At 39.5% G+C, this 22,992-nt stretch overlaps 1 protein-coding gene and 1 long non-coding RNA gene across 2 annotated transcripts in view; one reads left to right on the top strand and one right to left on the bottom strand.

Annotated features, from left to right (window-relative positions):
• Positions 1-22,992, top strand: part of cog6 (component of oligomeric golgi complex 6) — a 119,701-nt gene that overhangs the window by 26,147 nt on the left and 70,562 nt on the right. The window contains 5 exon segments of the mRNA XM_034168443.1: positions 5,634-5,745; positions 9,425-9,507; positions 9,730-9,800; positions 11,504-11,597; positions 17,568-17,696. Coding sequence (XP_034024334.1) covers positions 5,634-5,745; positions 9,425-9,507; positions 9,730-9,800; positions 11,504-11,597; positions 17,568-17,696 — 489 coding nt within the window.
• Positions 554-22,087, bottom strand: LOC117508645. The gene is made up of 4 exons (XR_004560155.1): positions 21,976-22,087; positions 10,235-10,238; positions 6,016-6,020; positions 554-570 (listed from the first exon to the last, which is right to left on the bottom strand). It is a non-coding gene; the product is annotated as an uncharacterized LOC117508645 (long non-coding RNA).

The following is a 22,992-nucleotide window of genomic DNA, read 5'->3' as shown; positions in this document are numbered from 1 at the left end:
AGTCGTCGGTGCCTAAACAGTCATGCCATTAGTTATTCTAAGTCAATGTGAAACAATGAAATGCAAAATAAAAAGAAACCTACAAAAAATATCTCCCCACTATTAGGAAACAGCACAAGAATATTAGTTTTAGCACAGTCATGCAGCTCTTCCTTAGTTCTGTGCTATGTCTGTAAGATTTGGGTTCTTTTTCAAAACTTAAATGATGGCCATCTGCATTTAATGGGTAGTTTTTTTTTTCTACTAAAGATGAGTTTATATTAAAGGCAAGTGTTTTTTGGTTGGTTGGTTGGAATGCTAAGTGGAGAAGTACTAGGTGTAGAAACATTTAAGCATACTGTTAGAATCAGTGCATCAACATGGTCAATTGAAGCTATAAATAAACTACAGCACTCAGAATGCATCCCAAGGAAAAAAAAACACACTTGGTAAGCACAAGCCACAGAATAAAATATAATTACACAGTGTTTAAAAGCTATTTAAAAAGTGAGCACTCTGTGAGTGCTGTAATTTATTTGTAGAGGTTCTCCAAAATTAGCCAGCAAAATATTTAATGTCTGTGTATTTATTCTTCACCAAGGCGAATGGCTTGGGGTAGGATTCATTAATATTTGGGATAGCTGTGCCTTCAGTGCTCAGTGACCTTGCAAGCTGACATGCATGCTGGAGCACGTGTAAAGATAATGTAGATTTCTGGCAAAAGACACTGCTGACAACTGTGACCTACTACTGCAATTCCATGCTCTGCAGCACTGCTTCGGGACCTTGTGACAGAAAGGTGACATCGTTGATAAAGGGCTGGAACAAAATTGAAACCATATTGGTTTGTGCAGGGATTTAGATTGTAAATGACCAGAGGTTATGACTTTCTTACTGGCCTCCAGTATTGTCCTTTGTTTTGTGTATTGCCCCATTGGGACCTGCTGTCGGGCTGCGTGACATTTTCATTGGCAGAGCCACAGTGTTCCCACAGCCAGATGGGATAGTGTCTGCATGCTGTGATTTAACCTTGTCTTCAGCAGTTTTGTCTTAGATGAGGTGCCAGAGGAAGTGTGCAGGCAAGCTGTCATCCCACCAGTTAGCCCATCTCCGTCAAATCTATTTCAGGTCACATAGTCGTTTGCAGAACCAGGCTCCTCTTTTTAGCTTCTGGTGGTGCTTATTACATGAGTATTGTGCACACATTTGAAGCGTAATGCATAATCTCTCATTAGCATGCTTCCAACCCGACCCTGTTGCAAATACAAGCATTGAAGCTATTTCAAAGCTTTGTAGATGGTCCTGACGCGTATTTATCCAGCAGAGCAGGCCTATCTTACACTGTTTGCTATCTTATCTGCCACTGGTGCTGTGTCATTTGTCAGCTCTAATGAAATGAAATGGAAGGGAAAAGTAGATTGCTTACAGTGTGCAGACGCAAAGGTGAAAGAGGGGATCCAGAGTGTAGACGACTGTGTTTGTCCACGGGCTTGTAGACCTGCTGCTTTTTTGTTTTGTTTCTTGTAGGGGTTGGCCTTGTTCTCCACATTCTGTCAGCAGCAACACTAAAGAGGTGTTATGTGTTGTTTCACAATGAGACACAATGCTGCACACCTGTAATGCACTGTGTGATCTTTCCATTACTGCTACATCTTATCACGCTGAACAAGTTGAGACATTTCCTACAAGCAGATGCTTTTATGGCCTGCATGAGCTCATGAGGAGCCTGAGCTGCACGGGTTGGGTTGTTGATTTAATTCACCATCTATTTTGTGCAGGCCAAAGTGCAGTATGAGTAAATGTACAGTAGTGTTCAGAATAATAATAGTGCTATGTGACTAAAAAGATTAATCCAGGTTTTGAGTATATTTCTTATTGTTACATGGGAAACAAGGTACCAGTAGATTCAGTAGATTCTCACAAATCCAACAAGACCAAACATTCATGATATGCACACTCTTAAGGCTATGAAATTGGGCTATTAGTAAAAAAAAAAAGTAGAAAAGGGGGTGTTCACAATAATAGTAGTGTGGCATTCAGTCAGTGAGTTCGTCAGTTTTGTATAACAGACAGGTGTGAATCAGGTGTCCCTGTTTAAGGATGAAGCCAGTACCTATTGAACATGCTTTTCTCTTTGAAAGCCTGAGGAAAATGTGACGTTCAAGACATTCTTCAGAATAACAGCGTAGTTTGATTAAAAAGTTGATTGGAGAGGGGAAAACTTATACGCAGGTGCAAAAAATTATAGGCTGTTCATCTACAATGATCTCCAATGCTTTAAAACGGACAAAAAAAAAACCAGAGACTCTTGGAAGAAAATGGAAAACAACCATCAAAATGGATAGAATAACCAGAATGGCAAAGGCTCACCCATTGATCAGCTCCAGGATGATCAAAGTTACCTGGAGTTACCTGTAAGTGCTGTGACTGTTAGAAGACGCCTGTGTGAAGCAAATTTATTTGCAAGAATCTCCCGCAAAGTCCCTCTGTTAAATAAAAGACATGTGCAGAAGAGGTTACAATTTGCCAAAGAACATATCAACTGGCCTAAAGAGAAATGGAGGAATATTTTGTGGAGTGATTAGAGTAAAATTGTTCTTTTTGGGTCCAAGGGCCACAGACAGTTTGTGAGACGACTCCCAAACTCTGAATTCAAGCCACAGTTCACAGTGAAGACAGTGAAGCATGGTGGTGCAAACATCATGATATGGGCATGTTTCTCCTACTATGGTGTTGGGCCTATATATCGCATACCAGGTATCATGGATCAGTTTGGATATGTCGAAATACTTGAAGAGGTCATGTTGCCTTATGCTGAAGAGGACATGCCCTTGAAATGGGTGTTTCAACAAGACAGTGACCCCAAGCACACTAGTAAACGAGCAAAATTTGGTTCCAAACCAACAAAATTAATGCCTCGCAGATGTGAAGAAATCATGAAAAACTGTGGTTATACAACTAAATACTAGTTTAGTGATTCACAGGATTGCTAAAAAAGCAGTTTGAACATAATAGTTTTGAGTTTGTAGCATCAACAGCAGATGCTACTATTATTGTGAACACCCCCTTTTCTACTTTTTTTGCTAATAGCCCAATTTCATAGCCTTAAGAGTGTGCATATCATGAATGCTTGGTCTTGTTGGATTTGTGAGAATCTACTGAATCTACTGGTACCTTATTTCCCATGTAACAATAAGAAATATACTCAAAACCTGGATTAATCTTTTTAGTCACATAGCACTACTATTATTCTGAACACTACTGTATTAACCACACCTACTGTAAGATATGTATGTGCTTGGTGGACAGCAGTAAGAGAGTTCTTAGATGGATTTTTTTTAAGAAATGCATAAATCCCCCCCCCCCCCCCCCCCCCCCCCCAAAAGCAAATACTTTAAATATGACCCTCAAGGACGGCAGAAACAACAAAGTATATATTGACTACCTGTATTAAATGATACTTGTGACTTATTAAGGCTCAGCTGGCTTTTAATGGGGCCTTTGTGAGTCCAAAGTATCTGGCTGCAACTGCACTCTGTGATCATTGGCGCATGGAAAACTAATAGCTTTGCAGATGCCAAATTTCCATGCCAGCCTTTGAAATGGCTCCTAAGAGATTTTAATGGATAATCGACCCCCATGCTTTATTACTTGTGAGAGACTTGGTCATATGGTTTGGTTGCAACAAAGACCAGTTGTACTCCTTATAATTTATTCATCACAATTAACAGACAATTTTTCACAATGTGGAAGACAAAATCTCTGTATAATGCAAAGCACCTGTATATTTTCTTTTGTTTTCCTTTGCAAATTACGGTAAATTTCTCCACATGCACAGGGATGTTTCTGCTGTACAAGTCACATGTTCAAGCTTGCTGCTTATGTGAAATGGAAAATATTTGTAAAGTTGCATAGAGGTACCAGGTGATTGAGGTTTACGCTGCTATAGCCTGCATTGTTAAATTAGCTTTGTGAGTTAAGTTGGCAGAGTTTGACTTGGACATAGCTGTTCATGATACTGTGATGTTTTACAGTACTTCAATGCTTTCGTGGCTTGAATAGACTAAATCAGCTGGGTGAGATGCGAATTCTGAGCATGCTTACCTCCACATTTACCTCTTTTCCCATTTATAGGTTGTCTGGGAATTTGGCGGAGTCCGCCATTGGCAATGTAGCAACATTTGGAGCAGCCGCATTTAAGCTTCAAATCTGTTCTTCAAAACCTCTATGGGTAATGTCAAGGAGGGTGTGTCCAGTGTACAAGATCTTTGGTTAGACTTTGTCCTTGTGAAGCACCTTGGGGTGACTTGTGTTGTGTTTTGGTACTATATAAATAAATGGAAGTGAATTGCATTTTTGCAAACCCGAGAGATAGTCTTTTTCAATGTTTTTATTTTTTTTTCCCATTTTTTCCAATTTTTGCCTTTTTTTCTTTTTTTCTTTTTTTTTGCAGAAGCACCTTTTTCTCAGTCACTCTTTTCCATGCAACACTGCTTTAAGAATTTGATAAGTACCTATAATAATATCAAATTTAAGAATTGGTACCCAAGCCTGTTTGGGCATGACGATAAAGGTTGTCTGTCTTCTTTGTGTGCTTGGAGAGAATCTTGCTGAGCTTCACGACACTGTCTGAGAGACTCACAGACAGTGTACAGAGAAATAATAAATCATAGACTGTAACAGATTTACAACTCGTTACATTCAGTTGATAGAGCAGTTTCAGACTCAAAGGTTACAGTGTTGGGTTCCTCTCAGGTAACAAAGGAACCTGATGATTTACTGTTCCAGCCTGGATTTGAGGATGAGAAAATGGACAAGGTGTTTTGGGTGGAAAGTTGGTCGTGCAGCGAAGCCGTCTGCTATCCTGTGACACAGGTGTCTGTCTGACTGGAGCAGTTGCCATGGTCACTTTTGTGATACAGATAGTGATCGCTATGACACAGTTGCGTGACAAAACTTAACCGGTATCCGCCCCAGTGCTTTTTTGTGTTTCTTGTTTTTTTGAGTTATTTATTACTCTTATAACACAATATCTTCATTCTTAAACAAATATGGTTGCTGTGGACTGCTGTGTTTTTATTCTATGTTGTGCTTCTTAACTTGTCTTATACTTTTAGGTTTTATGGATTGGTATTATTTGATTTTATTATACCAATTATTATAGATGTTTTCAGCTGAGAGCCAGGGCAAAATTATTTCATTGCATTTTTATTGTATGTTGTACTTTCAAATATGTATAATAAATTTAATGTTGAGCTGTGCCTCGTGTCTCTCTCTGTTCAGTGCAAGGAGGGTTACTGCCATCTACTGTAAGACTTAGTGCCTTACATGTTGTTGACATCAGCACTAGATTAAATAGTAGATATTAAAGTTTTCCAGACTAACAGCTGTTTTTATTTGCAGAAGACGAAATTTGATTGCAGTGACAAATTCTGACAGAAGCCAGAAAGAGAGAATGGCTTGAATGCTTCTGTTATATGAAAAAGCACTACTTGAACACATACAAAACAATCATAACAATCGAAGGCCGCCTTGAACAGGATATGAACTACTGTAAATGACACAGCACTACAGGGAGAAAATATTCTTGTATGCTGAAACCAGAGTACAAGAACAAATGATGGAAGTAATATTGTTGCTTTCTTTTACCACAGCCACCGCCTGGAGGTGAGAGCACAAGTGGCTCAGGCTTTCCTCAACAAATTCCAGCTGTCTAATGAGGAGATGACCACTCTGCGAGGGACCCGGGATGCCCCCATTACTGAGGTACCACATTTAGAAGTTACTACATCTTGTAGGATTTGTTTGGAGAGATTGCATTTCATGCATCTTGTGACTGGATCCTGGTCACGCTTTTAGATTATGAAAGAGTACCTCAAAATCTGTTACAGAGTTCAAATAGATATGTTACAAAACAAGACCCTGATGTTGACTTCATAAATATCTACAATTACAACATATATATGTGTGTGTGTGTGTGTGTGTGTGTAAAATACACACACATAGTGCATCTGGAAAATATTCACAGCGCTTCACTTTTTCTACAATTCATGTTACAGCCTTATTCCAAAATGGAGTAAATTAATTTTTTCCCCCTCAGTTTTACTCGCAAGTCTCCATAATGACAACATGAAATAAATTAGAATTTTTGCAAATACATTAAAACAAAATCTAAGAAATCACATGGATTTAGGTATTCACAGCCTTTGCTCAGTACTTTGTTGAGTTACCTTTGGCAGCAATTACTGCCGCAAGCCTTAAGCCCCGGTCACTCGGCAATAACGAAGGACACCGAAGCCAAAACGAAACAAGAAATACAGACTTACATTGACTTTCGGAGACATTGTTTAACTGTCGTCCAGCTTCATTCCTGTAGCTGGTGCTTCAGCAGAATTTTCAAACTGTTGAAAAATGTGAACGAATCCAGACGACAACTTCAATTCGTACATATTCCATTTTGCTTTGTGTCTTGATGGTTCCTCATTGTTTGCGTAGTTCCCGTACTATCAGCGTTCCATTTGACTTCGTCTAGCCTCCCAAGTCCGGCGTCTTGCATGAACATTATTATCAGTATGGGATAGTAGAGTCTTTTCACACAACTTGTATCGGAAAAATTGACCTCACCCAACAAAAAAAAATGTAACTTTTTAAAAATATTTTTTGGGTGGGTAAATAGACCTACAACCCTTGGCAAAAATTATGGAATCATCGGCCTCGGAGGATGTTCATTCAGTTGTTTAATTTTGTAGAAAAAAGCAGATCACAGACATGACACAAAACTAATGTCTTTTCAAATGGCAACTTTCTGGCTTTAAGAAACACTATAAGAAATCAGGAAAAAAAAATTGTGGCAGTCAGTAACAGTTACTTTTTTAGACCAAGCAGAGGGAAAAAAATATGGAATCACTCAATTCTGAGGAAAAAATTATGGAATCATGAAAAACAAAAGAACGCTCCAACACATCACTAGTATTTTGTTGCTCCACCTCTGGCTTTTATAACAGCTTGCAGTCTCTGAGGCATGGACTTAATGAGTGACAAACAGTACTCTTCATCAATCTGGCTCCAACTTTCTCTGATTGCTGTTGCCAGATCAGCTTTGCAGGTTGAAGCCTTGTCATGGACCATTTTCTTCAACTTCCACCAAAGATTTTCAATTGGATTAAGATCCGGACTATTTGCAGGCCATGACATTGACCCTATGTGTCTTTTTGCAAGGAATGTTTTCACAGTTTTTGCTCTATGGCAAGATGCATTATCATCTTGAAAAATGATTTCATCATCCCCAAACATCCTTTTAATTGATGGGATAAGAAAAGTGTCCAAAATATCAATGTAAACTTGTGCATTTATTGATGATGTAATGATAGCCATCTCCCCAGTGCCTTTACCTGACATGCAGCCCCATATCATCAATGACTGTGGAAATTTACATGTTCTCTTCAGGCAGTCATCTTTATAAATCTCATTGGAACGACACCAAACAAAAGTTCCAGCATCATCACCTTGCCCAATGCAGATTCGAGATTCATCACTGAATATAACTTTCATCCAGTCATCCACAGTCCATGATTGCTTTTCCTTAGCCCTTTTCCTTAGCCCCTTTTTTTCTGTTTAGGTGTTAATGATGGCTTTCCTTTAGCTTTTCTGTATGTAAATCCCATTTCCTTTAGGCGGTTTCTTACAGTTCGGTCACAGATGTTGACTCCAGTTTACTTCCATTCGTTCCTCATTTTTTTTGTTGTGCATTTTCGATTTTTAAGACATATTGCTTTAAGTTTTCTGTCTTGGCGCTTTGACGTCTTCCTTGGTCTACCAGTATGTTTGTCTTTAACAACCTTCCCTTGTTGTTTGTATTTGTTCCAGAGTTTAGACACTGCTGACTGTGAACACCCAACATCTTTTGCAACATTGCGTGATGATTTACCCTCTTTTAAGAGTTTGATAATCCTCTCCTTTGTTTCAATTGACATCTCTCGTGTTGGAGCCATGATTCATGTCAGTCCACTTGGTGCAACAGCTCTCCAAGGTGTGATCACTCCTTTTTAGATGCAGACTAATGAGCAGATCTTATTTGATGCAAGTGTTAGTTTTGGGGATGACAATTTACAGGGTGATACCATAATTTATTCCTCAGAACTGAGTGAGTCCATATTTTTTTCCCTCTGCTTGGTCTAAAAAAAGTAACCGTTACTGACTGCCACAATTTTTTTTTCTTGATTTCTTATAGTGTTTCTTAAAGCCAGAAAGTTGCCATCTGAAATGAGTTTAGTTTTGTGTCATGTCTGTGATCTGCTTTTTTTCTACAAAATTAAACATCTGAATGAACATCCTCCAAGGCCGGTGATTCCATAATTATTGCCAGGGGTTGTACAAATGCACCAAAATGCAACTGAGATTTCAAAATTCGTGCCATTTTACGCACCTCCAACTGAGTCTTTGGGCCGTCAGCCCTTGCCAAAAATCATCAGATTTTTTTTCCATGGCTCACTTTCATCACTGTACAAAGATCAAATAAACAAAATACAACAAATATTTGTCAAACATGTAGTACAGAGATTACTTAAATAAGTGTCCATATAATAAAAAGTCCACTGGCCATCATGACCCACAGTTCATCATGAGTGGAAAGGTTCATCCTCATGTTATGTGGCTGTGGTCCAGGCACCATTATGACTTCCAGTTACATCAAAACACATACTTTTGAAATCAAAAGTATCATTCTTGAATCATATCTAGATAGGTATCGTACTGAAATCTACCCCAATAAAATCATGTTAAAGTTTAAAGTCATAAAATAATTTAAAATGTGGTAAACTGTTCCCAAACTTCTGCTTGTCACTGTGGGATGTGCATAGCTTATAGCCTTTAAGACGTTTTCTTTTGCACATTTGAAATTATGAAATAAATCTACAGTGGACATGTCTGTATATCCAATCACCTCAGTGTGTTTCTGTACCTCTGGAAAAAAGTTATGGCTGTGGGAAGAAGTGGTTGTATTCAGGGGAGGATCTAGATGCAGATTCTGCGGTCTTCAAAATGTTCCTTCATCACTGAGAGATGGCGCTGTTGCCAACATTTTAGCCTCAGGAGAGCTTTCACTGAATTGCTTGAAAATGCTCCTCTGTAGCCACATCTACACATTTAGTGAAGACTTGTTTTCGGTTTACAAATTTTTGCTCTTACCGCTCATAATACGAGTATGTCTGTTTCTGTCACAAAAACAGAAGGTGCAACACATCATAATATCTACGTAACTGCATGAAATGATCCAGTGAGTGTGTGTGCTACAGTACTTGATTGTTGATGTTATTATTGTACAAGTTTTTTTTTTTTTTTTTACTAAAACTATAGTTTTTTTTCCCCAATGTCAAACAATGCACATGTGAAGCTGTTTTTTGTTCTTGATTAGAGATTAACATATGATTTCTAATAAATATTTCAGGATTTCTTCAAAGCTCTCAGTCGGGTGAAACAAATCCATGAGGATGTGAAGATCCTTTTACGAACCAACCAGCAGACTGCAGGGTAAGTTGCACTCTGGTGATGTGAGGTTACTCCTTGGCCGTGCTTTGCTTTTGTTACTTTTGCACTTAAGATGATGTCTTATTTGTTTGTTTACATTAATTGGTGGAAGAGACAAATGGGGGAAATCACCCTGGTCTGCTACTTATATTGCTGTCGGGCATGTGACACCATGGTGGAGGTCATGGATACGCAGCACAGTTCTGACCTGTGTTCTTGTTCCAGGCTAGAGATCATGGAGCAGATGGCTGTGTTACAGGAGACATCGTATGAGCAGCTGTACCGCTGGGCTCAGAGTAAGTACACAGAGTTAATACCAAGGGATAAAACAGGCTCACCTTGGCCCTGTTTGTACAAGGCCTAAATATTGAACCTGGGGGCTCTGCTTTGAAATAGAAGGGTATGAAAATGAATCAAGCACTTCTTTTATCAAAATCAACAACTGATATAAAGAAATGCAATCCCTAATGTGTGTGTGCTGATATGCAGGTATGTTCACTTGCCTTTTTGTTAATCTACACAAATAAGCATAACAGTATCTTTCTTGTTTTATAGAAACTGACACAGGCTCACTACAGCTAATAACACATCACTGTTGCCATATCTATACAAAGTCACTGCAATGCTATCTGTTTAATTTTTCAGCAATAAAATACAAGGCCCGAACCTCGCATGCCAACACAAGGTCACCTTATGACGCCTAATGTCGGACACGTTTGACACAAGGCACATTTCTATTTTAATTGTGGCTGCCAGGGAACAGAAACTCAAACATTATGGGTGGAATATTTTGAGAAAGGCATCAGGTAGGAAGGTGAAATGTGGTACAAAAGGTCATCTCAGTTAGACCTCAGTCTACTTTGATACTGGGTGCATTTTGGTTCTAATTGTGGCCACCACTTGGCAGAGTCTCTAAAACCTAGTGTCCGAAGTAGATCCAAAAAGTAGTAACTTATTTTATCCCATGGAAACAAACGCAGTATTCGTGGTGTCATTTGGTGGAGAGGTGAATGGAACCTTCTTGCTCGTGTGAATTTTTTTCTCATTCACAGTGCACGCCAGACACGAGCACCAAGCCAGAGTGCAGACATGTACTGTGCCTCCGTTGGATTTTATCATGATGGAACAACTTGAGGCAGGGAATTTTGACAGAGGATTTGGGCATGCAGAGTGCTCATTCAGGCATTCCTGGCCAAAAGCATCACTCCTGTAATTCATTCAGACTTCCTACTCTACTGATATGGCTCTCTCTGATTTTTGGCTGTTCATAAATGACACTAAAAGGGACTTGATTTGAGTCATGAAAAACTTCTTGCTGGGCGCTATGTCAAAAGATGACTTCCAGAAATGCTTCTGTCAATGGCAGAGCTGCTGGGAGAAGTGTGTGTGTGTGTGTGTGTGCGCGCGATAGTAGGGTGTCTAAGGAAATCTCGGGAGTGTTGTGTTTGGCCAGAAAGGCCGGAATCATCTGACCAGAATGAGCGGCTGCAGGACTTCCAGACACAGTTGCTTCTCCTCTGCCATCAGCTACTTTGGTACAAATTTCACTGACACTCTCCCCATGTCCAAAGCCTCCATTAAAATGGAACCTGTGTTATTCCCTACATCCTCCACAACTTCTTGTATGTTGACATGATGGTCATCCATGACCAAAGTACGTATTCTTTTAATCACTTAGTCATTTTGATTTGTGGATGGCCTCAAGTTGTTTCGTCAAGAAAATTCAACAGAGGCCCAGTTTACATCTGCACTCTTTGGCTTGGTCCTCATGTGTGACGTGTTCTGCAGAGTAGAAAAATCAGGCATTTGCAAGAAGTTCCCTTCACCTCTCCACCAAATGACACCTTACATGCTGTATTTGTTTCTTGGATATTTTATGGATGAACCTCTTATATGGTAGCACAGTGGTTGATGGCTTCAACCACTTCGTAGTTTCTTTTAGCGTAGTTTTACAGTGTTGTACTCTTACAGATAATTATCCTACTTTGTTTCTGCACAGATGAATGCAGAGGACTCACCCAAGAGACGTGTGACATCAGCCCGGTGTTGACTCAAGCCATGGAGGCCTTACAGGGCCGACCTGTCCTTTACAAGTAAAACACTTATAAACTAGTGTATGAAGAAGTACTACATATCTTTTGCTGTCATTTTCCAGGGCTAGTGCTCATCTATGACAAAAAAGTCTCTGGGTCTCGTAAGACTGAGAAGAATGCAACCTTTGTAGCAGTGAATGTTTCCAAAAGTGTGAAGTCAAGGGAGGGTTGTGGCAGCTGGATGTTATCCAATGAGAAATGCATCAGCACTTTATCACCAGTTTATCGCTTTAAATCTTTATTGATTTCAATTTAATTCAATTCAATTTATTTCATTTATATAGCGCCAAATCACAACAAAGTTGCCTCAAGGCGCTTCACACAAGTAAGGTCTAACCAAAGGTGAGAGTGGTAAGGAAAAACTCCCTCTGAACTGAAAAAACTCCCTCTGATTTGAAAATAAATAGTAACATAGATAAATCAAATAAAATTCTTCTGACATCATTTCTGTTTTTTATCGTTAAATCTAGCCCACACAATATGTTGACACTTTACCCAGTAATTATTAGGCTTTCTTTTCTTCCTCGTTATATTGTTTTGTAGCCTCGGGTGGCTTGTCTGACTTAGTAGCTACAGAGTTGTGCTCCATATGAGAAGAAAAAAAAATGATTAGAAAATGATAACATAACCAGCCTGAAGCAACAGAAAATGTCACCACTGTGCGAACAGCAGCAAACACGATTTCAGAAAAACATATGATGTGCTATGTGGTAAAATGTCCAAGACAGTTTTAGGATTACAAACTGTGGCTATATACTGGTGTTCCAGAAGTCATAACAGAATAAAATAATTAGTATTGATTTTTAAATTCAGAATATGCCTTACTTTTATTTTAAGGTGTTTTTACGCCTGCCCTGTTTGGTCCATTTCTGTCATGCTGTGGTCTGTTTACTCAGATAGGTGGATTAGTTTAGGGATGCGTGAACACACATTATGAACCAAACTGTCGCACTGTATAGGCGTGAAAGTGCATTTAGAGTACAAAGGAGTCGTGTTCGGCGTAGAAGTTTGGACTTTAAGCCCATGTTACATGACATGTCATGACGGATCAAGTAAACGTATGAAGAACTGATACAAAGTTTGGATATCCATTTGTGTTCATTTTTGTCTGACAAAACTCCTTTTCCCATGCGCAAAATGAGTTCCTTGTCAGCTGATGTCCGCCGAGGCCATCAAAAAGTTTTGTGCATGCTGAAAAACTTTGAGCAGACATTACGCGGAGGGCTTTCTCGCTGGCTGCACGTTTGTTTTCCATTTTGTCAGTTACTTATTTACTTTTATCATACACAAGCATCTATATCCTGTGACTGTTCTATGCTTCAGACTGAGCTGATTGGCCAGAGCTCTGGCGTGGGGTTTGAGAGGACAGTTCCTGACGCATTAACATGCAGCGCAGTTGTTTATTTAGCCAATGACAGACTGAAGCCATCTGGACATCAGCGTGCACTTGGTGGATTCTCTTGGTGAGAATCCAGAGTTGTTCGATGTTCTCACTGCTGCAACTGCACTGAACACCGACCGTTGCCGACCGAATGGTCCCCCATAAAAATCGGTCCACCCTGCCTTCACTGCAAATGTGTCATTTCTGAGTGTCAACCACAGTTCACCAATTATCACCTCGTACCTCGTTTCTGCTTAAAACTGCACTCCAGTCATCATCTATTTCAGTGACGGATATCTGAAGCTATGTACATCAATCATTTCCACATAAAGTCAGCATTATTTCATAATAAATGACGGGGAATCGATCAGAGCACCGCAGCTGCTGCTGCGTTCACTGCACCACCGTCATTTCAAAGCGTCAGTAGTGACTCATGGGTTATTGCCTCATTTCTGCTTAAAACGGCCTTGTTTCTGCTTAAAACTGACTTTATAATGATTTAAGAGGTTTGTCATCAGATGGTTAATAATCACATTATTCCCTTTGATCGCTTTGGGTGTAGAGTGCATCTAAAACGTGCTGCTGTGGTCCCAAATGATGCATGCGCGGTGAAGGCAGGGCGGACCAATTTTTAGTGGGGACTGTTCGGTCTGCGGCACTGGCACAGCCGTCTGTGCACAAATGCGGTGAGGAAGTATAACGTCGTGATCCCTGAGTGAGCTGGATTCTATCCACATTTGCAATCAGATCTCGGTGAATCATGCTCACATCCAGTTTTCCCCAACATGTGTATATGAAAATAGACGTCATTGGTCCATTAGAGCCTCAAGTCCAAATTAATTGATATTGCCACTCGACAAATATTTAAATGTCTAACTAATCCATTTACACTATCTGTCACAGCCTTGACAGTTTGGTTCCTGAAGCATAAAAGCTGCCCTGTGACTACAGTCAGAACCAAACAGTCGGTTTTTGGGCTAGCTAAAAGATTTTGTCTTCGATTGGATCAAGTTGATTCTTTGTTGGCTTGTTTATAGTTTCTGTGAATGATTGGAATGTTCTGATGACAGGAATTCTCAGCAAAGACTCAGTCGTCACGTCACGCACCTCATTGGTCTCTCCCACAACAGAGTTGCCATGTTGTTTGCTCACCTCATTTCCTGTTGGCTGTGATCTAGTTTTCACACAACGAGGTTCATTTTGCAAACTGCAATTAATCTTGGGTATTCCTCATGAAGTTGTTGCTATGGGTGGTAACACTTTAATGATACTATTACAGGAATAATGACTTGTCCTGAAATGAACCTGAGTACATTTTCCTCTATTAACTTAGGCTGTAATACTATTGGAATTTTAAACACGCCAATGTTAGTGCCACGCCTGCCCATAAACCAATCAGTTGCAAGTATAGGGAGCTGCAGGTCATGTAGGTGAGGATGTCGAGACGTGTATGTCTGTGTTAATATCTTCAGTACACATGCATGAATTTAAAGTCAAGCCAAACTAACCAACTAATAGGAGAAAATAAAAAACAACAAACCACAATCTTGGCTCAAACATAAAAGTGGTCAAAACACCCAAAGTTTAAGTGTCATTACAATGATTGTTTTATATAGCATCCAACATTAAAAACAGTATTTACAATCTTATACCTGCCTAGTGTAATAAGTGTGTTTGTGCTTTTTACAGAAATGACCAAATACCTGTGTGCATTACTGCTCTCTAACATCTGCACAAATATCATGCCACCTCCTATTATAAGACTTTACAGCGCCACTGTTCAAAAAAATTCATGAAACCTTCTTAAATAACGAAAATGTGCTTTATGCCATTGCCATAGTTGCTGTCAGCAGCTGCTCTGTTGATTAACAGTAGCTTGTCTGTTTCCTCATCTAGCTTCACATTCAAGTCGAAATTTATTGAAACACTGGCAGGTAAACAAAAGTTTTTGTCACACTGATACCAGAGGTTCATGACATGTAAGTTATGAACATTTTACCTTGTAAATTCTATATATTTGTTTTTAAATAAATGGCAAAAGTTTGTGCACCCCTGATAATTTTCATGATTTTCCTTTGTAAATCATTGGTTGTCTGGATCAGACATTTCAGTTAAATATATCATATTGCAGATGAACACACTGATATTTGAGAAGTGAAATGAAGTTTCTAGTATTTACAGAAAGTGTGTATTAATTTTTTAAACAAAATTAGAGAGGTGCATAAATTTTGGCACCTTGTCATTTTATTGATTTGAATACATTTAGCACTAATTGTTGGAACACAAAATTGGTTTGGTAAGCTCAGTGACCCTTAACCTCCTTACACAGGTGAATCCAATCATGAGAAAGGGTATTTAAGGTGGCCATTTGCAAATGTTTCCCCTCTTTGCATCTCTTCTAATGAGTGGCGACATGGGAGCCTCGAAACAACTCCCACATGGGAGCCTCGAAACAACTCTCAAATGACCTGAAAACAAAGATTGTTCAACATCATGGTTTAGGGGAAGGATATAAAAAGCTATCTCAGAGATTTCAGCTGTCAGTTTCCACTGTGAGTAACATAGTGAGGAAATGGAAGACCGCAGGCCCGAAGTGGCAGGCCAAGAAAAATTTCAGATAAGCTGAAGTGAAGGATGATGAGAACAGTCATCAAACACCTACAACATGATCTTCCTGCAGATAGTCTCTGTGTATCGTTCAACTATACAGCACACTTTGCACAAGGTGATGCTGTATGATGCTGTAATGCAGAGGAAGCCTTTTTTTACATACACACCACAAACAGAGTTGCTTGAGGTATGCTAAAGCACATTTGGACAAACCATCTTCATTTTGGAATAAGGTGCTGTGGACTGATGAAACTAAAATTGAGTTATTTGGCCATAACAAGGGGTGGTATGCATGGCTGAAAAAGAACACAGCATTCCAAGAAAAACACTTGCTACCTATAGTAAAATTTGGCGGTGGTTACATCATGCTGTGTGGCTGTGTGGCCAGTGCAGGTACTGGGAATCTTGTTAAAGTTGAGGGTCGCATGGATTCCAGTCAATATCAGCAGATTCTTGAGAACAATGTTCAAGAATGAGTGACAAAGCTGAAGTTGTGCCGGGGCTGGATCTTTCAACAAGACAACCCTAAACACTGCTCACAATCTACTAAGGGATTATGCAGAGGAAAAGTACAATATTCTGAATGGCCATCTCAGTCCCCCAGACCTGAATATTATTGAAAATCTGTGGTGTGATTTTAAGCGGGCTGTCCGTGCTCGGAAACCAACAAACCTGAGATGTTTTGTAAAGAAGAATGGTCCAAAATACCTTCAACCAGAATCCAGACTCTCATTGGAAGCTATAGGAAGCATTTAGAGGCTGTTATTTCTGCAAAAGGAGGATCTATAAATATGATATATTTTATTCTGTTGGGGTGCCCAAATTTATGCACCTGCCTAATTTTGTTTAAAGAATTATTGCACACTTTATGTAAATCCTATAAACTTCATGTCACTTCTCAAATATCACTGTGTTTGTCTGTTATATGATGTATTTAACTGAAAGTGCTGATCCAAACAACCAATGATTTATAAAAGAAAATCATGGAAACCATCAGGGTGCCCAAACTTTTACATACCACTGTATGTTCTACGGCTTAGAGATGGTGGCAATAACAAAAAGACAGGAGGCAGAGCTGGAGATGGCAGAGCTGAAGATGTGGTGATTCATGGAAATCATCGGGTGCCCAAACTTTCACATACAACTGTATATATTTATTTACAACTACGGTCTTAAAAGGACCAACTGAATTGTAAACTGTTTAAATGTATGAAATCAAGAACTTTTTTGTTTACAATAAAGTAATTATAAAGTAATTTCTACTTCATCTTAATTTATGAATTTTTTTGATCAGTATTTTCAATATGCATTTTTAGGCAAATAGTAAGTCCATTCAGCTGCTTCCTTGTTTGCACTCGGGGTCGCCACAGCAAATCCGAGGTGGATCTGCATGTTGAATTGGTACAACTTTTACGTCAGATGCCTTTCCTGATGCAACTCCACATTACATGGAGAAATGTGGCAGGGGTGGGGTTTGAACCGGGAGCCTTTCACACTGAAACCAAGTGCACTAACACTTGGCCACCACCCTGCCTTTTAGGTAAATAAACTCAAATTTGTAAGTAGATGGCAATGAAAGATTCCCTGAAACTTTTGTGTCTTAAAAAAAAAAGGATGTGTTTCACACATGATCCGAGTATGTTTTCATCGAAAAGCATCATTTTGGAAATGCACTTTTATCAGTACCAAGAAAGTGTCCAAGGTCATGGTCTGGCCAGGGATGTTGAGGCTGAGATAATGGAGAACAGGGTTTCTGGAATCTGAAAATCAACATTGTTGTCTGTTAGTCTGACACAGTGGTTTGCTACCGCCAAGCAATCAAACAGCCCCAAACGTTTTCCTTTTGAAAAAGCTGCCACATTGTTGATGCATGTCAGCAAGTGACCTTCAGCACACTCTTTGCATGAAAACATAGTTCATTGTTTACTTTCACATGAGGATTGTGTGTTAAACATTCCCTTTATGTTCTGTTTGCTCAGGTACACTCTGGATGAGTTTGGTACCGCACGCAGGTGTGCTGTGGTACGAGGCTTTATTGACGCTCTCACACGAGGTGGGCCAGGAGGGACTCCCCGCCCCATAGAGATGCATTCCCACGATCCCCTAAGGTACCACTTAAATCCTGATGTGAATCATTGATCAGAAATGATGTTGTTGTCTTTTAAAGCATTTAACTAAATGTGTCATTGACAAGTTTTGAGTGTAATTTTAGTTGATCTGTTACCAAAACTACAGTTGTAATGATGATGAAAAATCATCATCATTAATCATTAAACAAAAAACACACAAAGAAAAATCAGTGTGTCCTTTGACTTCTGTTTTTTTTTTAAGTATAGGGGTTTAAAATGCTGACTTTTAAATCCAGTTTTCTTGAGACAAGTCATGGGATGGATACATGAACTCGCCAAGTCACGGAATATTGTCATGGACTTCAGTTAAGCGTCAGTCATGAAGAAGTACAAACAGTAATGAATTGCATGGTAAAGCTATGACCAGGCTGAAAGGGAGAGAGTGAAGGGAAGCCACAAGACACCCATGACATCTGAAGGCCGTTATAGGCTTCTGGTGATGTGGTTGAAGAAACTGCAACCATCGGTTGTACAGCTTCATTATGAAGTATTATAGAGCAGAATTTGATTAAAAAGAACATACAAAATTTCAGCTGCAATTAGCCAGTAGTCACATGGGAAACCCCAAGCCTAGAACTGATCTGTTTTACAATCCTCCTCCACTCCAAAATGAAGCTCTTAGGTGTAGCAACAGGCAAATTTTGCATCAGCTTATTATTCTTTCAGAGCTGTCCTGGGCGTTTTGGTGGGTTCCCTCACTGGTCTCCTGGGCATAATCACTCAATATTTAAGATCTGCTACTTGAAATGAATTTACTATACTCTTTGTACATATTTTGTTAATGATTGACGTAAATGAAGTCCGAGACATATGCTTGTTACGTTACAAAGTGTTCATATGTATTCATCACCCTGACTTGCCATAAGAAAACTGGCTGTAAAATTGATGATTTAATCCTTATATTTACAATAAATTGCCCCGTCTCCAACGTAGCTCTGCACCCATTGCTCGCAGAAACTTAATATTTGGTGGGTACATGCTTGGAGAAGTACTTCACATTGTTGGGTTTGAAGGCCGGTGACCTTGACCTACTTTCAGAAAGTCACCAATGTCACAGCTGTCAAAATACCTTCACCTGAAATTTGTTCCGCCGCAATGTACCCTCTGCACCTATTGCTTGCAAAAAACTTCATATTTGGTGGGTACATGCCTTGGAGGAGTACTTTGCATGGGTTCAACGGCTGGTGACCTTGACCCTCCTTTTAAAAATTCCAATAGTTGCATTGTTTCGAAGGCTACCGACTTTTTATGGTCTGTGTGTGTGTGGGTGTGTGTGTCTCTGTCTCTACAGTCCTCATTGTAAAGCACTTGAAGTGTCTGCAACAAAAAAAGCTGCTATTAAATGCAGTTGATTTATGAGTGATCAAGCGAAGTGAATTATGTGTGATTCATGATAGGTTTGAGACTCGGGTTCTTGCAAATGAACCTTTTAAAGTAGTTGCTGATCACTTCCATTACCATTGGAATATGTGTCAACTAATCAATATAATCATTTGAAAATAATTTTCTCCCCTATTTGATCAGTGGAAGCAAATATTGTCTAAATGGTCCCCATTATCTTTGTCTTTAATTGGCAGAATTAATTCTATTAAAATTATGCTACTTCCAAAATTGCTATACTTGTTTCAGTGTCTTCCTATTCTGATTCCTAAATCCTTTTTATCTCTCTGGATTCTTTAATTATTTCATTTATTTGGAATGGCAAACATCCAAGCTTGAAGAAGGCTCTTCTTCAGAGACCTAAGATGATGGGAGGTATGGCTCTGCCCAACTTTCAGTGTCTTAGAATTTGGTCTCAGTTTAGGAAAAGTTTTGGTCTGCAGTCTTTCTCACTTCAAAGTCCAGTTGCTATGAATCACTCATTTGTTCCGTCAACGACAGATAGTGCTTTTCACATTTGGCACCGAAAAGGTGTAAATGTTTTACTGATTTATATTTAGATGGACAATTTGCAAGCTTTTCTCACCTGTCTACCAAATGTGGTCTTCCCTCTACTAATTTTTTTTGAGTAGGCACTATACGCAAACTATGATGGCACAATTTCCTCAAAATCCCCCCAGACAGTCCTGTTGACGATCTGTTAATGCTCAACCCAACTTCTATGGGTGTAATCTCATCTTTGTATAATTTTATTTCAGACCTTCAGTGTCCTTCTGCAGCTGTTATGAAATCCAGATGGGAATAAGATCTCAATCTTATCATTACAAATGAACTGCGGGATTCTATCCTTAGCCAGGTTCACACTGCATTGATGTGTGCTCAGTATGCACTCATTCAATGTAAGATTGTTCATCATGTGCACTTGTAGTCTGTAGCCACCACCAGTTCCACTGGCCCACCTGGTTTCCCGCACCTCCCGCCCAGCCTCCAGTGATTGCATCTCGCAGTCTCCATTGTTTGCAATATCACATTTTTCTCCAGCATTATTATAATAAACTTTTTTTCCCCTACACCTTTGTTGTTATTTAACTGTTAATATACAGTTTGCATTGGAGGAATAAAAATTAATTCAGGGAAGTAGATCTTTGACCTATTTGCCTGGCTGGGTAAGTGGTGATGGTGGGGGGGACTTTACATTTGATGTCCTTCCTGATACAGCTCCACTTCTACTTTGACTGTGATACTTGCTGTCTCCATGCCATTTAGTAATCAAGGCCTACTGTGCTTCGCCTCTGAGAGGGATCAAGTGTGCTCAGAGCAGCACAGCAGTCACTGTCTCTCAAAGTTACATCATTTAAAAAACAGTGCAGAATTGATTCATGTTGGAGGACAGTTGGTGATGCACTCCTACGTATCATTACTAAGTTAATCTGATCAGTAGGTGCGCATTTAGATAAACACACAGGCATCTGAAATAGACTGGTTGTCAGGGTAGGGACAAGGGTAAGCTCATGCTTCTGGTCTTGGAGGTGGACTTGCGATACTCTAGAATAAGATGTTCAAGATATCCCCTCTCCCTGTCACTGCTCACCAGTCATTTGAATCAACTCTATACTACAAATCCATGGCTCTATTTCCACAATATTAGCTGTCGTTTAACGACCACCTAAGCCTAAACCTGATTTTTAAATGAAATTTTTGGATTACATTGCCGCCTTATGCTCATTGTCATCTAATATAATGTTGGAAGATTTCAATATCCACATGGGAAATACGAATAATTCTCTCACAAAGAATTTTACATCTTGTTTTGATAGTTTTGGACTATTACAGTATATTAATTCTTCTACACATTCTAAATGTCATATTTTGGATCTTGTTTGCTGTACTGGTATAACCCCTCTGTACCAGATAATCTCTGACATTTCCATCTTGGATCATAAATTTGTGTCATTCGATATTAGTCTACTTCTTCTTTGTCTTTCGGCTGTTCCCGTTAGGGGTCGCCACAGCAGATCAATCGTTTCCATCTCACCCTGTCCTCTGTATCTTCCTCTGTCACACCAACCACCTGCATGTCCTCTCTCAGCACATCCATGAACCTCCTCTTTGGTCTCCCTCTTCTCCTCCTGCCTGGTGGCTCCATCTTCAGCATCCTTCTCCCTATATACCCTGGGTCCCTCCTCTGCACATGTCCAAACCATCTCAATCTCGCCTCTCTGACTTTGTCTCCAAACCGTCCCACCTGAGCTGTCCCTCTATGTTCATTCCTAATCTTGTCCATTCTTGTTACTCCCAAAGAGAATCTCAGCATCTTCAGCTCTGTCACCTCCAGCTCTGCCTGCTGTGTTTTTGTTAGTGCCACTGTCTCTAAACCATACAACATAGCTGGTCTCACTACTGTTTTGTAAACTTTCCCCTTCACTCTTGCTGATATTCTTCGGTCACAATTCATTCCTGCCACCTTTCTCCACCCACTCCACCCTGCCTGCACTCTCTTCTTCACCTCTCTACCACACTCTCCATTACTTTGAACAGTTGACCCCAAATATTTAAACTCATCTACTTTCACCACTTCTACTCCTTGTAACTGCACTATTCCACTGGGCTCCCTCTCATTCACACACATGTACTCAGTCTTGCTTCTACTGACTTTCATTCCCCTTCTCTCCAAAGCATATCTCCACTTCTCCAGACTAGACTCAACTTGCTCTCTACTCTCACTACAGATCACAATGTCATCTGCAAACATCATAGTCCATGGGGACTCCTGTCTGATCTCATTTGTCAACCTGTCCATCACCACTGCAAACAAGAAAGGACTCAGAGCTGATCTTTAGATATTAGTCTACCATTACTCAAAACTAATTTCTCCCACTCTGTTTTGATACTCTGTGTCCTTCTTATCCTGTGTACTGCTATACAATGCTGCTGGAACCTCAGTTTCCCTGAGGGAGTCTTCCCAAGGAATTAATGAAGTTCTATCTAATCAAATCACGTTCAGAAACATTAACAGGATTGATCTATCCGCAATTAATAGCCTCCCTGCGAAATACAATTTATTCACCCCTGATGACTTGGTATAAGGCTAGAGGTCTAGAACGAAAATGGCGTAGTTTAAAATTAGAAGTATTCCACCTTGCGTGGCGTGATGCACTACTGGCTACAAAGCGGATCTACTGCTCTTATTTGATCAACAAAAACAAGCACAACTCAAAGTTTTTGTTCGACATGGTGGCAACACTTATACATGGACAACCACCTGTATTTCACTCTCCTTTTACAGCACAAGACTTCCTGGATTACTTTGAGAAGAAAATAGAAGACATTACGATACGATACAGTATACTTTATTGTCCCCAAATGGACATTTGTCTTGAACTTCAAGTGTTCTATAAACATTTCTGTCTCAAAAATCAATAAATACAAAATCAAAACAGTACACTGCTTGCATGCCTATGGAACATTCATCAGCATATTGCACATTTCCCATAATATAATGTACAATTAAAACAGCATAATAAAACAGATAAAAACCAGACATATAAGTTAAAGTACACACCTTACTTGTACACATGCACATTCGCACACGGACACACATATACACCCACATACACCCACACCTGTGTGTGCACATATATATACGCGCACACACACACACACACACACACACACATATATATATATCAGTGGTGGGCACAGTTCCGCTAATCCGCTAACTGCTGATTATCAAAACTAATACTTTCAGTAAACTTTGAAAATAACTTTGAAAACCATCATCGGACCAATTATCTTCCGATAAATTTTGGTCCGATAATGTTTAGATCACTAGCATATTTTTGTAGGTGAACTGAATAAATGAGTTAAAAACACTTAAGTCTGATGTCAAAGATTT

Source organism: Thalassophryne amazonica, chromosome 4, assembly GCF_902500255.1.
Source record: "Thalassophryne amazonica chromosome 4, fThaAma1.1, whole genome shotgun sequence".
Taxonomy (NCBI): domain Eukaryota; kingdom Metazoa; phylum Chordata; class Actinopteri; order Batrachoidiformes; family Batrachoididae; genus Thalassophryne; species Thalassophryne amazonica.
The sequence above is the reverse complement of the archived record's forward strand: the minus strand, read 5'-3'. Positions and strand labels throughout refer to the sequence as shown.